General features: G+C 38.2%; 1 protein-coding gene across 2 annotated transcripts in view; it reads left to right on the forward strand.

Annotated features, from left to right (window-relative positions):
* LOC145683077 (TBC1 domain family member 31-like) overlaps window positions 1-17,260 on the forward strand; it is a gene marked incomplete at its 3' end in the record, with an annotated part of 85,393 nt that overhangs the window by 41,482 nt on the left and 26,651 nt on the right. For both annotated transcript variants that reach the window (XM_081754438.1, XM_081754441.1), the window contains 3 exon segments: window positions 8,483-8,709; window positions 11,782-12,002; window positions 12,893-13,026. In XM_081754438.1, coding sequence (XP_081610564.1) covers window positions 8,483-8,709; window positions 11,782-12,002; window positions 12,893-13,026 — 582 coding nt within the window.

Genomic DNA, 17,260 nt, shown 5'->3' on the forward strand with positions numbered 1-17,260 from the left:
AAAACTTGTAACTTATTTGCATTTTTATTAATTTTATATATATTCCATATAATCGCTGTCCTCATAACAATGGTATTTGTTGAAAATTTTTAACACTAGAGGTCTGCTTGTGTCCACTGCTTACGCTCAGCTTTGTATTTTTTAAGGCTTGTTTCTTTATTGTTCTCTTCATGAGATCATTTTACTGTATAGTTTCGCATTGTATTGCTAAGTTTCACGTTTTCCGTTTTAGACATCTGACTTTTGCTGCTGTCTTTAAGTTTCGTTTCTTTCTTTATCAATAGCCTGTTTCTCCTCAGATTGATTCCTTATTCTGTCGCAGTACTTCCTACCTTGGGAGAAATTTCTAACTGTCAGAGAAAGTTATATACGCTGGTTGAATCGCAACAAAATGCGCACCTCCTGCTGTTGTTGGGACTTCCAATATTGGGTATATCGATGTGAATATCGGAGGACCGGGCATACCCCCGATATGGTGCATAATAGTCTAGGCTCTGTCCATAAGAGCTGTAGAAAAGTCGGAGATGACAGCAGATCTCTTCAGAACCTGTTAGAGGGTGATCAATTAATGAAAAAAATCGAAGGTAACACTTCCGCAACCGGGGCCTTCATTGTGAAATTCAATATTCAAAATGGCGCCGGCGCGCAAGTACCAAATTATATTTAAACTAAAATATCTTCTCACAGAAACAAGTTAGAAACTTCGTTTTTGTACCAAATTAAAGATAATTGATAGTAGAGGTAAGAAAACTAAGTATATTGTTTACATGTTGCCGCCATATTTAAAAATAACGGTTATTTGGGACAAAAATTAGTTTCTCTCGTTTCTCTTTTTTCATTTCATGACAAATAACTATGAAGTTATTAAAAATATGAAAACGCAGCCCAAACTAATTAGAGGAGCATAATCTTAGCTTTCTATCGTTACCAATATCTTTAATAGATCTTAAAATATGACGAAGCTATTTAAATTTAAGTGGCGCAGGGTGTAGCGTTTTTTGGACTGTTTAATAAATTACCGGAAAATCATCACTACGCGCAAAACTTTTAAAGCTATTACTTTTCAACAAATTAAAATAGTCCATTCATTTTATCGATAAATTAAAGGTAATAGGTTGCTGTGTCGTAGGAAATGAAATAATAATATTATTGCATTTATCAAATGTTATTATTAACATGTTTGTTCATATAATATGTAGCTAATGTTGGAGACTCTAATGTGGACAGTGAAATAATAAAAATCCATAGTTGGCACCAATATCCTAGACAATGACTATAGAAAACCTGTTTGGCATCTCCCTATCCCAAGACACCTCTTCCTCTGTATCCGTATTAGACGTAAATGTCTGCATCATTTGCCAGAATCGTGACAAATCTTCAGGTAAAACAATGTCTTTCCGAGGGAGAGAAGATGTTATAGCTGCGGCTGAAATTCGCAAGGATGGTGTTCTGAAAAGACTTAAGGATCTTCAGCAAGGTGCAGAATTTGTATATCATTGTAATGACGCATTCTATATATTATATTCAAACAAGAATGTGTTGTTACGGAAGAAAAAGAAAAAAAGAACGTAGTGAAACTGAGGAGCTGGATCAGCGTTCAATAAAATCTCAATCTGAACCAATGGCAAAGAAAATGAGAGTAGATATTCCAGTTCGTCAACCACCACCTTCAAACAAGAAAGCAAGAAATGTTTTATGTGTAGTATGTGGGAAAGAGAAACACAACGGTATTATACAAAAGTACAAAATATGTGAATCAAATCGTGCAACTACATTTTTATCCGCAACCATGTTCTTTAAAGATGACGGATTTACGAGAACTTGTGACTTGGAGGATGAATTACCTGTTTTCGATGCAGATCTCTATTATCATAAGGCCTGTCTTGAGCACTATCTTCTGAAGTTCGAAAAATATTCTCAGAAATCTTATAGCACAACTACCGAGTCAAAGAAAACTAATGAAAATGGAGTGCTTAATAAAGTGGCGCCAATTATCGAGAAACTATTGGATGAGGGTGTGGATTGACATTGTCGGAAGTTCGAGACTTCATTAATGGAAACAGTGAATTGACTGTTAATAGCAACGAAGTTAAACTTTGGAGGAAAAGTAAGGTTTTCGAAGCCTTCGAAAAGAAATAAACCTATTCTGGGTTTCAACTCATTATTTAGTGCCGAAGAAGTAACTGACAAACTGAGATCTATTAACATACGAATGCAGCGAAAGAAAGACGAACGGCTCTCCTTCACACAGATTTCGGTATTGAAGGAGAATTTGGGGACAGTCAGCAACTTCGTAAGTCCTGGCCAACAACTAGAATTCCTCAATCTCTTTTGGATTTCCTAGCAGAAGTGCTACAAGTGGTCAAGGTGAACATCATATCTGGGACGCAAGCGAAGATCTACATATCACTGACGAAGACAGTGAAAATGATCTTGAAGAATTTTCCGACCAACAAAATCTAAATTTTCAGAATCTATTGAAGTCAATCTTCCATACTTTATTCTATAATATATCGTCGTAGGAAAGCAACCCCCATGCATTTGATGGTGGCACATTCAATTCATGAGAAATGAAAAATCAGACAACTGATCTCAACTATGAAAAATTAGGTGTGTCAGTTGGCTATAAAGATATCATGCAAGCACGAAGCACCCTTGCACAATATACACTAAAAACCTGTTCCTCCACCTTGTCTTTTTCAAGCCACTTTCAGGGTGATAGTTTCACGGTAGGAGCTATGGACAATTTCGACCTTGAAGAGGCTACTCTGTCAGGAATCCGTGATAGCCACGATACAATCATGGTGCTTTTCCGGGAAATGCCAACAAAAGTCCCATCGAAACCGAAATTGTCGAAGTCGGTATTAGCAAGACCTCCAGTCATCTTCGATCCTTGCTTCCATCTCAGCAATTGAAGAAATAAGAAAGGAAGGTACAACCTATATCGATTCAAAACACGCTGACAATTTCTCCCGAACTGTATGATTTGGACATCGATAATCTGCGTCAGAAGGAGTTTACTCAAGACATAATGCATGCTGCATACGAGCTAGAAACTAAAGAATCCACTCTAACGCGGGGTACTGTGAATGCGATAATAACGGATTAAGATGTTTCTAAGAAACAAGTTGGCTTTCTTCCAGTACTGCCGTATCCAGTAACGGAATATAATAGTGTATACACAGCAATGAAAAAAAAAAAAAAAACTTCCAGAGCCTACTTATACACTTAAACCAATTTTCAATGCCTGTAGTATGTGACGAAGTGGTGTATCACATTGTTGCTGATATTCAACTTAGGAGCAATGAATTTTCAAACATTGTCCTCATGCTAGACCTTCTCGTCTGCACAGGAAAGTACATATCTGGTAGTGGTTTGGAGTCTTTTCATAGAAAATTTTTGGGTCCAAAGTAACCAAGAGTATTCCAAGTAACCAAGAGGAACTATCTAAGTTAGGGCAGTGAGAGATATGTTTATGATTGCAGATGTGTTTATGCTAAAGGGAAGGCTTTCCTGGAAGAAGGTGGATATTATACGTCTGTCATTCAGCAGTTTGTAGACACTATGACTATTATGAAAGAAAGACAAGCTTAACGTGCTCTTATCAGTGCATGGAGTTGGGCATTAATTCAGAGGAAATAGCGAAGTTTTGCACAACTTTTCAGAGAAACTCAGCTCAATCTCAGAGCAGTGCCGCTGCCTTGAACAGTTTTCACATCTTTTATTTCTGCTGAAAAGCCTTATAAGAGCTGACCCAGAAGGATACTGGCTGCTGCATCTGTATATTGTGCAGCAGTTGCTTCCGGTATTCATGGCACTCAATCGAATCAATTTCCTGTGGTGCGTGTCCCTCTATCTTGAACAAATTAGAAATTTGGAGACTCAACACCCGGAAATAAATGTTCAGTTCATGAATGGTCACTTCGTAGTCGGAAGAACGAACAATGTATTTAGCGCAGTTGGTGCTGATATGATACTTGAACAGATTATAAATAGATCTAACAAATCATCGGAAGGAATTATGAGTCAGACGCGCAGAAAGAATTATATTACGGAGTGAGAACTGTCGTACCACGAAGTTCTTTCGACATGCCAAATCTTCAGTCAGATTCTTGGTATATCACAAACAGACCATGAGTTCCTTAGTAATGTACTTGATCAAGTTCGTAACTCTGCTAACAGAATGGTAGAATTTTATGGAGCGCAGGGAAATCCCGTACAAAGTTCACAGTCCTGTGAAGTTGTACCATTTCATGTCGCATGAAGTTGTACCAGATTCTAATGCAGAAGAAATCCTGAATTATCTGATACGTAGCCATGAAGCTTATGTGGCATTCCGAAACGAGAAATTTTTGTACAAAACAACTCCGTTGTCGAAGACCATTCACAGACGAAAACTTCCACTGTTTCGTCAAGCAAATAAAGTAGTGTACTTGTCTACTTTGCAAAAGTTGTTGGAACCGTCTGAGTACATTTTCGAAGGACATTCATCAATGAATACAGCAATTATTGCTGATGTTATGAACCAACTTTGTAAAACTCAAGCGAAAAGTTTACAAAGATTTGCTGATCTGTTTGATGTATTCTTCAGGAGCTGCAGCAATGTTTAAACATGCACCCGCAGGGATTTTATGTAACTATCTAATCACCTCGGTCAAAAATGTGGAAAGACAGCAAAGGGCTCACCTATACTACTAACTAATCTGTCATGTACACATTCCTACCGGTGCAAATAGAGAGATTTTGGGCTTTCTCGGAAAACAAAATTCAAATTCAAGATGTCTTAAAAGACTACCTCTGCACAAAAGCAAAGTTTATCGACTTTGAAATGTATCTGAGTATATTACTGCTTGAAAATGGTGCAACTCCTGTATATCTGTCACTGCCTCTACAATTGTTCCAAAAATTACACGTGTGTTTCATGTTGGATGTCAGTAATTTTACATTATGCTCTGAAAAGAAATATGTAAATATTCTCTAAAGCACAGCTAAAGTCATATATTCGTAAAAATTTTGAAACTGTAGAAAACTTAGTTAAATATTACTAGCTCTCACAAGCACACATGATATTACCATCAAATTAAAGTAAATTATCATGACATCAAAGTCTGCAAAATAAAAAAAATATAATAATTACATTAGCTACATATTATATGAACAAACATGTTAATAATAATATTTGACAAATGTAATAACATTATTATTTCATTTCCTACGACACAGCAACCTATTACCTTTAATTTATCGATAAAATGAATGGACTATTTTAATTTGTTGAAAAGTAATAGCTTTAAAAGTTTTGCGCGTAGTGAGTGATTGCCCGGTAATTTATTAAACAGTCCAAAAAACGCTACACCTTGCGCCACTCAAATTTCAATAGCTCCGTCATTTTTTAAGATCAACTAAAGATATTGGTAACGATAGAAAGCTAAGATTATGCTCCGCTAATTAGTTTGGGCTGCGTTTTCATATTTTTAATAACTTCATAGTTATTTGTCATGAAATGAAAAAAGAGAAACGAGAGAAACTAATTTTTGTCCCAAATAACCGTTATTTTTAAATATGGCGGCAACATGTAAACAATATACTTAGTTTTCTTACCTCTACTATCAATTATCTTTAATTTGGTACAAAAACGAAGTTTCTAACTTGTTTCTGTGAGAAGATATTTTAGTTTAAATATAATTTGGTACTTGCGCGCCGGCGCCATTTTGAATATTGAATTTCACAATGAAGGCCCCGGTTGCGGAAGTGTTACCTTCGATTTTTTTCATTAATTGATCACCTTCTAACAGGTTCTGAAGAGATCTGCTGTCATCCCCGACTTTTCTACAGCTCTTATGGACAGAGCCTGGATTATAAAGTGCTCTCCTTGGTACGATATGAAAATCCATCGTGACTAACAAGCAATGGAAATAAAATGTAACTCCTCCCCCCCGTTTGGAAATATTTCTTTCATTTAATGAATATTAATCCAACTGAGAATAATAGCTTTTAAGTTAATTTAAGTAGTTAGTAAATTCACAAGTGATTGATGAGCGTGTATCGGGTATACACAGCTAGTAAGAATCTGGTAATTTGTTACAGAATTTTTTAAATATTCTTTTTACATATTTTTTTTCAGTCAACCTCTCCCCTCCAAACTCTTCCGTGGCTATTGTTTTTTTTTTTTTTTTGTTTGTTTTGTTTATTACAGTTTAAATCGTTCGAAGAACGGGCTGCTTATTCTATATCACCAATTTTCACGACTTTAGATTTTTCTTTCTATTTGACTGCCCACACTCTTTCCAGTTGGGCCATTTATTTTCGATGAACGGTAGCCACAGTGTATCTGATGGAATGTGATCAAAAGAGCTCCGTGTTCTATCGTCCTCATGATTCCAGAGAACGTGCTGACCTGGTACATGAATGTGCGGACAGTTTCCCACGCGGCTTAATGGTTATTGGTACTTAATAGCTAACTTAGGTGCGCAGAATAAACAAAAAGACCAAAATCTTTGCATATTAATACTAGACAAATATTTTGATTCCACTACACCTCCATGATATTTCATCCCTATATGGTAGCTACTCATCTCGCGTTGTCGTTCACCAGGACAAGGCATCCAGTTATACGGCGAAGTTAACAGTGACACACATGGTACGGATGGTATGCAAAACGAAAATTCATGTAATCCCTTTTACAGACATTCCTCTGAAATTAGCTGATGCGTTCCGTTTGATTTTTGTGAATCTTATTGTGTAAGAATGTTGAACCGTTGACAGCCGCGCACCTTCGACGGTTTGTACAGAGATATGGAACTGATTTGATTAAACTGTGCTTCAATGCATTCTTCTTCAGTGGAAACTGAAATGCAGAGCAATAGCTACCCGACAGGTTTTGGGTATTGAGCACAGCCGCTGGTGATGTTGCGATATTGCTTAAGCTGGTAAGAGTTCTAAATTCGTTATTATAACCTGAAACGACCTTTTTGTAAACTTGCTATTTTATCTTCCGACATTTTTGCTCAGATTTTTGTTAATGAGGGATGCAGCGCCAACGTCTTACTATAATCTTTGCCCCTATCATACAATAAGTAGCTCTTGAACTACATTAGTTCTCCTTCCTTTTGATTTAGTCAGATGATGATCCAGTTGGTGTGTGTACCTTTTAAATATCATGTAAATACAGAGACTCCGAAGGATGCTGGTGGTTTGGCAAGGTTGTTCCAAAGACATCGGATATGGAGGACATCTGAAGTGAGTAGATCGCCTGCAACAGCTCCAACTCCTTTGGTCTGTGTAATGTACGATGCTTACACGGCCCAGTCTTGAAATTTTTTTCTTCCATTAGAGCGATAAACTGAATTTGATTTTGAGTTCAGTGTCTTGTTCAGCAGCGGGGCTATATGAGACGTGGACCTACGGTTTAACGGGATCTGAACCACATGAGCTCCCGCCGGGAATCTAACCTGTGTCTGCCCGCGCCAAAGAAGCGTACGCTGTTCACAGAACCACGAGGGATCGACGAACTGAAGAGTGACACATTTTAGGTAATTATTCAACAAGATGGGGCTAGCTCTTACTTTGCAGTTGACACGCAAGTGCGTTGAATCATCACTCCTCTGGGATATGGTTCGGAAGAGGAGGACCCATTCCTTGGTTACCAAGAAGTTCAAACGTTAACTCGGATTTAGGCATTAGGGTTTTTTGGGCTTTCGGCATCTATGGCCATTTAGCCCGTCACGTTTGAAGGATGACGTCCCTCGACGAACACATGATCCGGGGAAAGGGAAGGAAGAAAGGGTTTGGAGCAGGAAGGAAGCGGCCTGGGACCTATAAGTTAGGTACCACCCCGGCATTTTGCCTGGTGTGAATGAGGAAAACCTCATTCAGGATGGCTGGCCTAAAAAACTTTTTACACTTTTTCGACCGAATGACCCCACCAGGAATCGAACCCGGGACCTCGCACCGAAGGTGAGAGCATTAGCGACTACGCTACGCGAGGCCATAAGACGTTAACTCATATATAATTCTTGCTGTGTCATGTGAAGGACATGGTTTACAGTGAACAAATTGAATGACAATCATTTCGCATCAGAGAAGCATTCGACGGCATGACTGTAGACGTTCTTGGTAGAAATGGACGAGAATTGAGTACCATTATAACGTGTGTTGTTCTGACAGTGGGACACATATCGAAAAGTACTGAGGAATGTGTTCGATTTTATGTTTATCTTTTTTCGTGTTACCGGAACGTCTGTTGCTTCAGTGTAGAAGCTATTTGATCTTCTTGTCAGAAAAAAGATATCCTCACTTTCTATTTTGAAATGTATAATTCACAATAACAACCGAACTCCACTACTCTTTCGGGGCCTCACCCCTTGCATAATATTAATTTTAAAATGCTTTTTTAGTCATACATAAATACGTTCTGTTATAAATACTGTAAACCTGCAATTATGGTACAGGTGCTTACTGACAATTTTTTCAACTATTCCAGTTAAATTTGTGTGTAGCCCGAACGGCAAATACACGGCATGTCTCCTTCATTCGGGCGAGATCGATATTTACAACAATTCACAGCTTCTTCAGGATATCTACAAAGCAATGCATGAAGTGTTCGTTCCGAAGGTGGAAGCCAAAATGGTGGGCGAAGCAAAAAGAGCGGATTTCCTTCGTAGGCAGCGACAGAAATCGCTCGAGCTCTACAAGCAGACGCAGGCACAGGTACGTTTTTCCTATTAAGTTCAAAAGTTTTAATTAGTTCTATGTCATGAACACGCTCAATATCATTTCGAGGAATTCACTTTGTCAGCATGAGTTCAGAATTCGTGAGAACTTTATGAATATGAGAAACATGTTATAAAATAAAAGAAAATCTTTGTTACTTCTATACAAGTACATACCTGGCTATTTATCGTCGTAATCATCATAAACTTCAAGCATTTTTGATAGTGACACAAGCTTTCGTATACTCTCTGTACAGAAATTTTCCACCTAGGACTTCAGTCAGCCGAGAACTGATGTCTTGAGAATTTCACTGCCGTTGAAACTTCACGAAGCAAACCATCTTTTCAGATGAAAGAGCAAAACAAGCTATATTAATAATAATAATAATAATAATAAAAATTACTAGAGGCAAACTCTGGACTATATGAACAAACTCTGACTATATGAGGGCTGATTAAAAAGTTTCCATCAGAATTTTTGCATTGTTTCAACAACACGGACAGTTGTGTGTGGGTGGGCGTTGTCATGAATCAAAAGAATTCTAGACTGTAACGTTTAATTTCGCCAGTTTTGAATAGCACACTACAGATGAGGCTGTGTTTCGCAATACAGATGTGCTGTAAGTCAACGGGATTGTCCTTTTCCGTTGAGAAAAAGGATCATAGACCTCACCTCACATTTAGCGGGATTTCCTATGACGAAAGCCATTTCAACTCACTGCTAGTCGGACCTACGCAGCCCCACATATGATGCCATACCTTTGTTGCAGGCATCCTACTGGGCATACACAGCTTCTTCACTGTTGCCAGGAACTCCTTCGTGGTTAAGTGGGTAGCGTACGCACCTTTGGCGTAGGAGACTCGAGTTCGATTCCCAGCAGGAGCTCATGTGGTTCGGAACTCGCGTTAAGCTGTAGGTCACGTCTCTCATAGCTTCGTTCTCAAAGGGATGCTAAATCCAAAATCAGATCAAATCAGTGTTGCTAGTTCCGCGTTATTTTTTTTTTTTTTTTACACGCACCTCGTATAAAGAGTGAAAAATGCATGAGTGGACCGGACTCGAATCCAGGTCTGCAGCTTACCGTGCCGATATCATAACCATTACGCTACTGATCCCGCTTCTTGAATAGCCATACATTCTTCTGTTCTTCATGTCGGGCCACAGCCACTCAGATCACATGTACTCTACCACAACTCAACAGGTGACACATAAACAGGACAAACCAATCATTTTTAAATTTATTTTTATTTTTTATGTATTTTTTGAAGTGTGATCGTTGGTATATGTTTCTTGCGCTGCTTTACCCTTGTAAGTCTGTTTCTTTTATTTTCTGATGTTTTATTTTTCTTGTTACTGTTTATCCTCCGTGACCCTAGACTCCAGGGAAGAGTCTTAAGCTCTGAAGTGCAGTGGTATTCAGGAATTACATAAATGTACGAGAGCTGATCAAAATTGAATAAAACATAATTACCTGTAGTAATCCTTCAAATGTTGATGGCGTTAGTCAAAATAATCCCCATTACATGCAATGCATTTGTCCCAACGTTTTTTTTTTTTTGCCAGTCATTAACGACATGCTGGAGGCCATTTTTGGATAGATCCTTCAAAATCGCCTCTGTAGCTTTCACTATTGTCCCTGAAGATGCAAAACGCCGTCCCTGGAGGTGTTTCTTCAAAGTTGGAAAAAGAAAGAAATCACAAGGAGCTATATCAGGGCTATATGGAGGATGTGCTACACACGGAACGTTATCTTTGCAAGGTAGTCAAGAGAATTTCTGTACTGTTCTTCGCGTCACTTCCATGTTGCCTTATGCGAAACTGAAACTACGTGTGCTTGAACGGCTGCCAACGTCACATTCCTGACGTCATGGCCTTCAAACTTACTCGATCTATTCGTCACTTCTCCCACTACAAAGACGTGTTTTGTTTTCTGTGCATTGTTGTTGTGTTCACCTCATGAATACTGATGGTTAGTCTTTATTGATCAGCCTACGTAGAAGTAGAAGTAGAATGATAATTACAATTCATGAGCCTGTCATTAGAATGGAAGAAATGAGTGTAATTTCTTGAAGTATATTGTAAGGTTTCGCATGTCTACACGTAATGCAATAACCATGTGTGAACTACACGTGTTAATAGTAAATAAAAACAAGCAGACGACGGTCCCGGAGAGGAGTCGCCCACCATCGCCAACAGTCGGAAGGACGAGGATCCCCGAAGGAAGCCGACACTTCAGGATAAAAGGGAACTGCACGCCTCGAACAGTATAAATCTCCACAGGTTGATCAAACCACCTAGCCCTAAGGCGCCCGGCCATTGGGTTACCCTACCCTCTCGCGACGCTTGGTCAATTGAGACACACCTGCCTGATCCCTAAGCCTTAAGACGCACGGTCATTGGGTTCCTTCTCTCTCTCACGACGCCCGGTCACCGAGAGAGACACACCTAATTGCACAAAACTTAACCCCTCTTACGACGCTTAGTCAAAGAGAGTTTCCTCACCCGCAAAGCCCACGACGCTTGGTCATCGGGTTCGTACCACATTCTAACCTAAAAGTATTTAAAGGAAACTACTATTGTAACAAACTTTTGTATTAGTGGAACTTTTATAATAAAAGGTGATGGGAAAAGTCCAAATCCCGAGTACTATATTTGCTCTACCCAAGAAATTTTACAATATTGAAGGGTTCATTTGTTTAGAGGGAACATAAATCAAGATTTCAAATTTATCTCACAATACTGAAGAACTGCTAGGGCCATAAGTAATCTCTTGTCCTGGGTTATGGTAGAAAATTGAAAGGAATGCAAGTGTATATCAGTATGTATGCTTTGTAGGTCACTTACTTGCTGATCCTTTTTTGTATGCTGAGAGTCTCAGAGGGCTCGTTTCTGATACGTGTGACCAATGATTCAAATTCTTCTGGGAGTTCAACACTTGAGATAAAAACCAAAGGGACTTTTCGGATTCCCCTTGAATTGCTGTCCTCCTCTATAATCTCGTTTGTTACAGCGCTCTTTTCAGTTCCTCACATACTTCAAACTGTTACAACTTTCCTCTTCTGCTTCCAGCTTCAAGAAGAGCTGAATCTTCCTCGTTTGCGTCGCATTTTAAGGCAGTGTGGAAGTTTCCCAGATAAATACCGAACACTTATCTGGAGAACTGTGTTGCAACTACCTCAGAATCGCTATGCTTTTATGAGCTTAGTTAATCGAGGAGTTCATTCGTCGTATGCACACTTGGAAGAGAAATATCCTTTGGAGAATAAGTTTGTCCTCAAAAGTTTAAAAATGTGAGTAGATTTTATGTTTCAATCTTATTTTAATTATCTTTAATTCTTAATTTCTTTACATGTGCATATTCTGTTCTCTTTGCAGTAACCCAAAGATTCCTTCTCAAGTCCACACACTTCAAGTCACCATAGATATTTTTACTCCTGAAAAAATTTTCTCATCTGCATTGTGCAAACTCACGTTATAAATATTGTTATATGCAAATTTTTCTTAATATTATATTAATGGTTTTTGTTGATATATATACAGGGGGAGATGATTCCTGACACCAAGATAAGACAAAAAATAAAGACCAACCTGGGTACAGAAATTCGTCATTTCTGAGTTATAGGCTGCCGAAAACATGAAAAACTTACGTAACAATTTATATAGAGGGAGTTCTGCTATAGGTATATAATTTAAAGTACTCACCAACTACCTATGTAAGAAATGTTGCGGAAGTATCGCAGAATTCTAAAACATGTATTTTTGGATAGCGAACATACTAGTTCCTAACTGAAGTCTTGACCCGACTACGGTAGGTCTCACAGTATTGGATCTATGGACCTTTAAAGTTCATTTGTTCATATTTTCGGCAGCCTATAACTCCGAAATGACGGATTTCTGCACTTAGGTTGGCCTATACTTCTTGTCTTATCTTAGTGTCAGGAATCACCTCCCAAACGTCGGTGTTGTTTTGAAACACCCTGTATATATTTACACATAAACGAGGAAAATTGACTTGGTTCTGTAATTTAAACCATGAGATAGCATGACAAATTCATCAGAAGTTCTTAATGAAATATAAAACCATATGGTATGAAATATATTTTATATTTTGCCGTATTGCAGTTTCATGTTCTAAGAGAAAAAGGCATTGAGATCTGTTGGCTGATTTTAATAATTTCAGGTTGTTATCGTGCCTTTCTCATTGGTGCCCTTTGTTTGGAGAGATTCCTTATCTGCCTCTGTTCGCCTTTCCTTTCGTCAAAGTGTTCCAGCGAGATCCGTTCAGTCTGTTTGAAATCATGCTGTGTATTATAAGTGAGTATTCTGTGTTTCTCTTCTAAATCTGATTTCAAATGATATTCGCGCACAATGTTAAATGTAAAGCAACTGTTTTCTAATTAAATTACATTAGTTAAACACTACAGATATAGCAAGAGTCTAGCTGTGTTGTTCATTTATATCTCAATCCAGAATTAGTATTCTAAAGGTGGCTGAATTTGCAATTGACTTGTGAATACTTAGGAGTTTGATTCCTGATGAGTTGGATGACCACGACATTTGGTGTTTTCCGGTCATCGTAATCTTGCCTCAGAAACTTAATATTTCGAGTTTACAACCACTCAAGTACAAATGATCAAGTACTATTACCAACTTAGTTTTTCGTCTAGGTTTTGCAAGCGTAGAAGAAGCTGAAATGGAAGGTTATTGAAAAAAAAAAAAGTTTTTCTATTAGAATTGAAGGTTTAATGAACGGATGAATAGCTAATTAGTTAGTTATGATCGTAAAGAACTCAAATTAGCACATACTTTGAGGGTGAGCCATAAGTTTTACGATATTGTTATAGTTCAAGACGTCGAAAATGCTCGTCGAAAAGGTGTATAGATAATGATACTTTGTGCTCTAAAATGTAGTGCAGTGCTGCATTCCGGGTCTGATTTGACAGCCGGAAAGTATAATTTGGAACTGCGGATTGTAGAAGTTCGACCTGGGCCATAACATCGCGGAAGCAAACCAAAATATTTCCTGTCTGAAAGGCAAAGGGGCAATTGATCACGGCACTGCAACCACATGGTTCAAGAAATTTCGCTCGAATTCCAATAATTTAGCCGATCAGCTAATGTCAGGTAGGCCCAAAACCGTGATTCCGATGTTACGCACAGGTCGTAGAGGTAAATTTGAAGATTAGTACTCGGAGATTACCAGAAAAGCTTTGTATCGCACAGTCCAATGTGGCTCACCATCTCCACGACTTCAGCAAGAGCATCCACATTTTTCGGATTGTGCCTCACAAATTGACTTCAGCTCAAGCATAGTCAAGCATAGAGGTGAGTAGATATGTGCAAGAAATTTTTGGGAAACTCACATTGTCTGCCTTTTTTATGTAATTGCTGCGAAAAGTGGATATTTTTCCTAAATCCTAACGTACATAAGCAGTGGGTAAACAGGTGGCAGAACCTGTCACCAAAGACACAGGGGGATGTTTAAACACAGGGGGATGTTCTGCGCCTGGTGAAATTATGAAGGGATAATTCACCACGAGTCAAACCATCAGTGCTAACCTGTACTCCGAACAGTTGGAGCGAATGTCATTCATTCTTTATCAAACATACCCTTCGTTAGCATAAAACTTCACACCTCTCGAATGACCCGGAATAAACTGCAGAAACTTGATGGAATTGAACTGATGTCATACCATCATATAATTCGGATCTGAGCTCGCACCCTCGGATTATTACTTCTTCCGATCCTTGGGAATCACTTCTTGTAAGTTTGAACAACCAAGAGGAGATGGAATTTGCAGTGGAGTAGTTCTTTATCTCGATGGACATGAACTGGTGTTATCGTGTGATCGAAGCACTCAAAACATTGCTTCAGACAATAGAATACGATTACCTCTACTTTTGAGTGCTAGGCAGCTTTTGGTAGAACATAACGCATAAAGAAAGTGACCGAAATATTGCAGAACTTTTGTCTCACCCTTTTACATAATTTGATGCGTACCTTTTGTTTCTTTAGTTTCAGAAATCTGTTTTTTTTTTTTTTTTTCGTTTGGGGTATTTTAAGGTAGACTCTTACGAGATTTTTTTAAAATGTATATACTCCACTCCTCCTTACATTGCTGATTAATCCCTAAAATTGCTGTCCTTTTCAAAAACTGAGAAATTAAGCAGACTTGAGAATATAGATTAGTGTGTACAGCAGACAGTTGAACGTCGCTATCCATCCAACTTTACGAGCTTCTTTACCGCTTAAGCTTTGTCCAAATATACAACAAAATAAAATAAATGTGGCAAAATATGACGTAGGTATAAAATTAAAAGGGCTTAAAGTGGTACATATTATATGTATATATGTATGTAATCTTTTTTTATTCCTCTTTGTATACTTTATGTTGCATTGTTTTAGTGTAAAATTGACGAAGACCTGTATCTGAAACATTTTCTACTATAGTGTTACAAACTTTAGATGAAGTTGTCAAATAGCCGAGATTTGAACTCAGTGCTTTTTAAAGTAGATTGTTTAATAAAACGCATAATTTGGTGTGTGTAAGTATTTGTAGCTCACTGAAATATGGAATATATTTGAGTAAAGTAACATTGAAGATAGTATTTAATGTAAAAGGAATTGATGAAATAAAACTAATTAATTTTGATTTTTTTTTTTTTTTTAGAAACTTATATTCATTTTAAACTGGTTATATTGAACTCTGATTGATTACAGATATTTTAGTTTATTATAGTAAAGATAATGTCAAATATTTACTTTATCCAATTGGGCTTTCTATGAGACAATCTCTCTCGTCAATTCTTCATTTAACTGTATTTAAGTCAAGTTAACTTTTCCTTTGGATAGGCGACTTCTTTGTTTCACATTATATTTACTTAAGTATTTTTAATGATAATCTTTAGTTAACATATATGTACAGGGTGTTTCTAAACAACACCGACAATGTTTGGGAGGTGATTCCTGACACCAAGATAGACAAAAATTATAGATCAACCAGAGTGCACAATGCTTCCTTTCGGAATTACAGACTGCCGAAAATATGAAAAAATGAATTTTGAAAGGTCCATGGCTCCAATCCGTAATCGGGTCAAGATTTCACTTAGGAATTAGTATGTGCTCTATCCAAAAATACATGTTTCAGAATTCTAAGGTAGGTACTCACGACACAATTTTTATAGTGAGAGTTTAGCTACGGGCATATAATTTAAAGTACTCACCAACTCCTGTATAAAAATTGTTGCGTAAGTACCACAGGATTGTGAAACTTGGATATTTGGATAAGGTACATATAGTTCCTAAGTGCAGTCTTGACCCGACTACGGTTAAGTCCCATACTTTGGAGCTATGGACCTGTAAAGTTTATTTTTTCATGTTTTCGGCAGCCTATAACTCAAAGGAAGTATTGTGCACCCGGGCTGGTCTGTGCTTTTTATCTCATCTTGCTGTCAGGAATCACCTCCCAAATATTGTCGGTGTTGTTTTGAAACACCGATTTCCGGTGGGGGCATTCGGTCGAAAGAGTGTAAAAAGCCTTTTCAGGCTAGCCATCCTAAATGAGATTTCCTGGATTTTCCTCATTCACACCATGCAAATGCCGGGGTGATACCTAACATATAGGTCCCAGGCCGCTTCCCTTCTTCCCCAATCCTTTCTTCCTTCCCTTTCCCGGATAGTGTGCTCCCCGAGGGACGTCATCCCTCGTACGTGACGGGCTAACATGGCCATAGATACCGAAAGCCCGCAAATTTAAATCCTAAATTCTATAAGTTTGGAAGTATGTTGCATACAAATTGAATTATCGGATTGCGTAAATAATATTTTCTGTCACCACGAAGCAAACACCAGTAAAAATACATTGAACGCAGTCGTCAGGCATCATAACGTCTCATCCTATTTCCACCTCCCACCTGTCAACCAAATATTGAACCTTTGGCGGATAAAAGTCAGGGCATTTTGATGCAAAGAGTTCGGACACTGGGCCGAACATTTTCAACTTCACATGTCTTTCCATTAAAGTTTTTTGAACCTACGAAATAGACTGAAATCTGTTCGTGCAAAGTCCGGTGAATTTGGTGTAGGGGGAAGTTTTTCCGTCTAAATTAAGCGAAGTTAGCATAGGTTATTCTTGCAATGTGTGGGAGGGTGTTGTTTTCGTGAATGAGCCCATCCTTGCGATTGGCCAGTGCAGAAGCTTTTTCCAGCAATGCAAACTATAGCCATTCCAGCAGATGACAGTAGACTTCCGCCATGAATGTTTGGTTTGGTGACAAAAGTTCAAAATTGCTTGTACCACATATATAACCAAATACACGACATCACTTTCCAGGAGCAGGGATCCTGTTTCGCCATTTTCCCCGAAATTCTTGCGACCCCAGTGATGTTTCTGTTTGATATTGTGATAGAGGATCCATTTTTCATTTCCCGTCAACATCCTTTCTTTTGTGACGGGAGAGCAAGAAATAGGAAATGTACACTCGTTGCTGCGGTGTCAACTCATATACACGTATTATCCATCATCCTAGTTTCAAGAGAAACCCAGGT

This window comes from Thermobia domestica, chromosome 1, assembly GCF_964235325.1.
Source record: "Thermobia domestica chromosome 1, izTheDome1.hap1.1, whole genome shotgun sequence".
Taxonomy (NCBI): Eukaryota; Metazoa; Arthropoda; class Insecta; order Zygentoma; family Lepismatidae; genus Thermobia; species Thermobia domestica.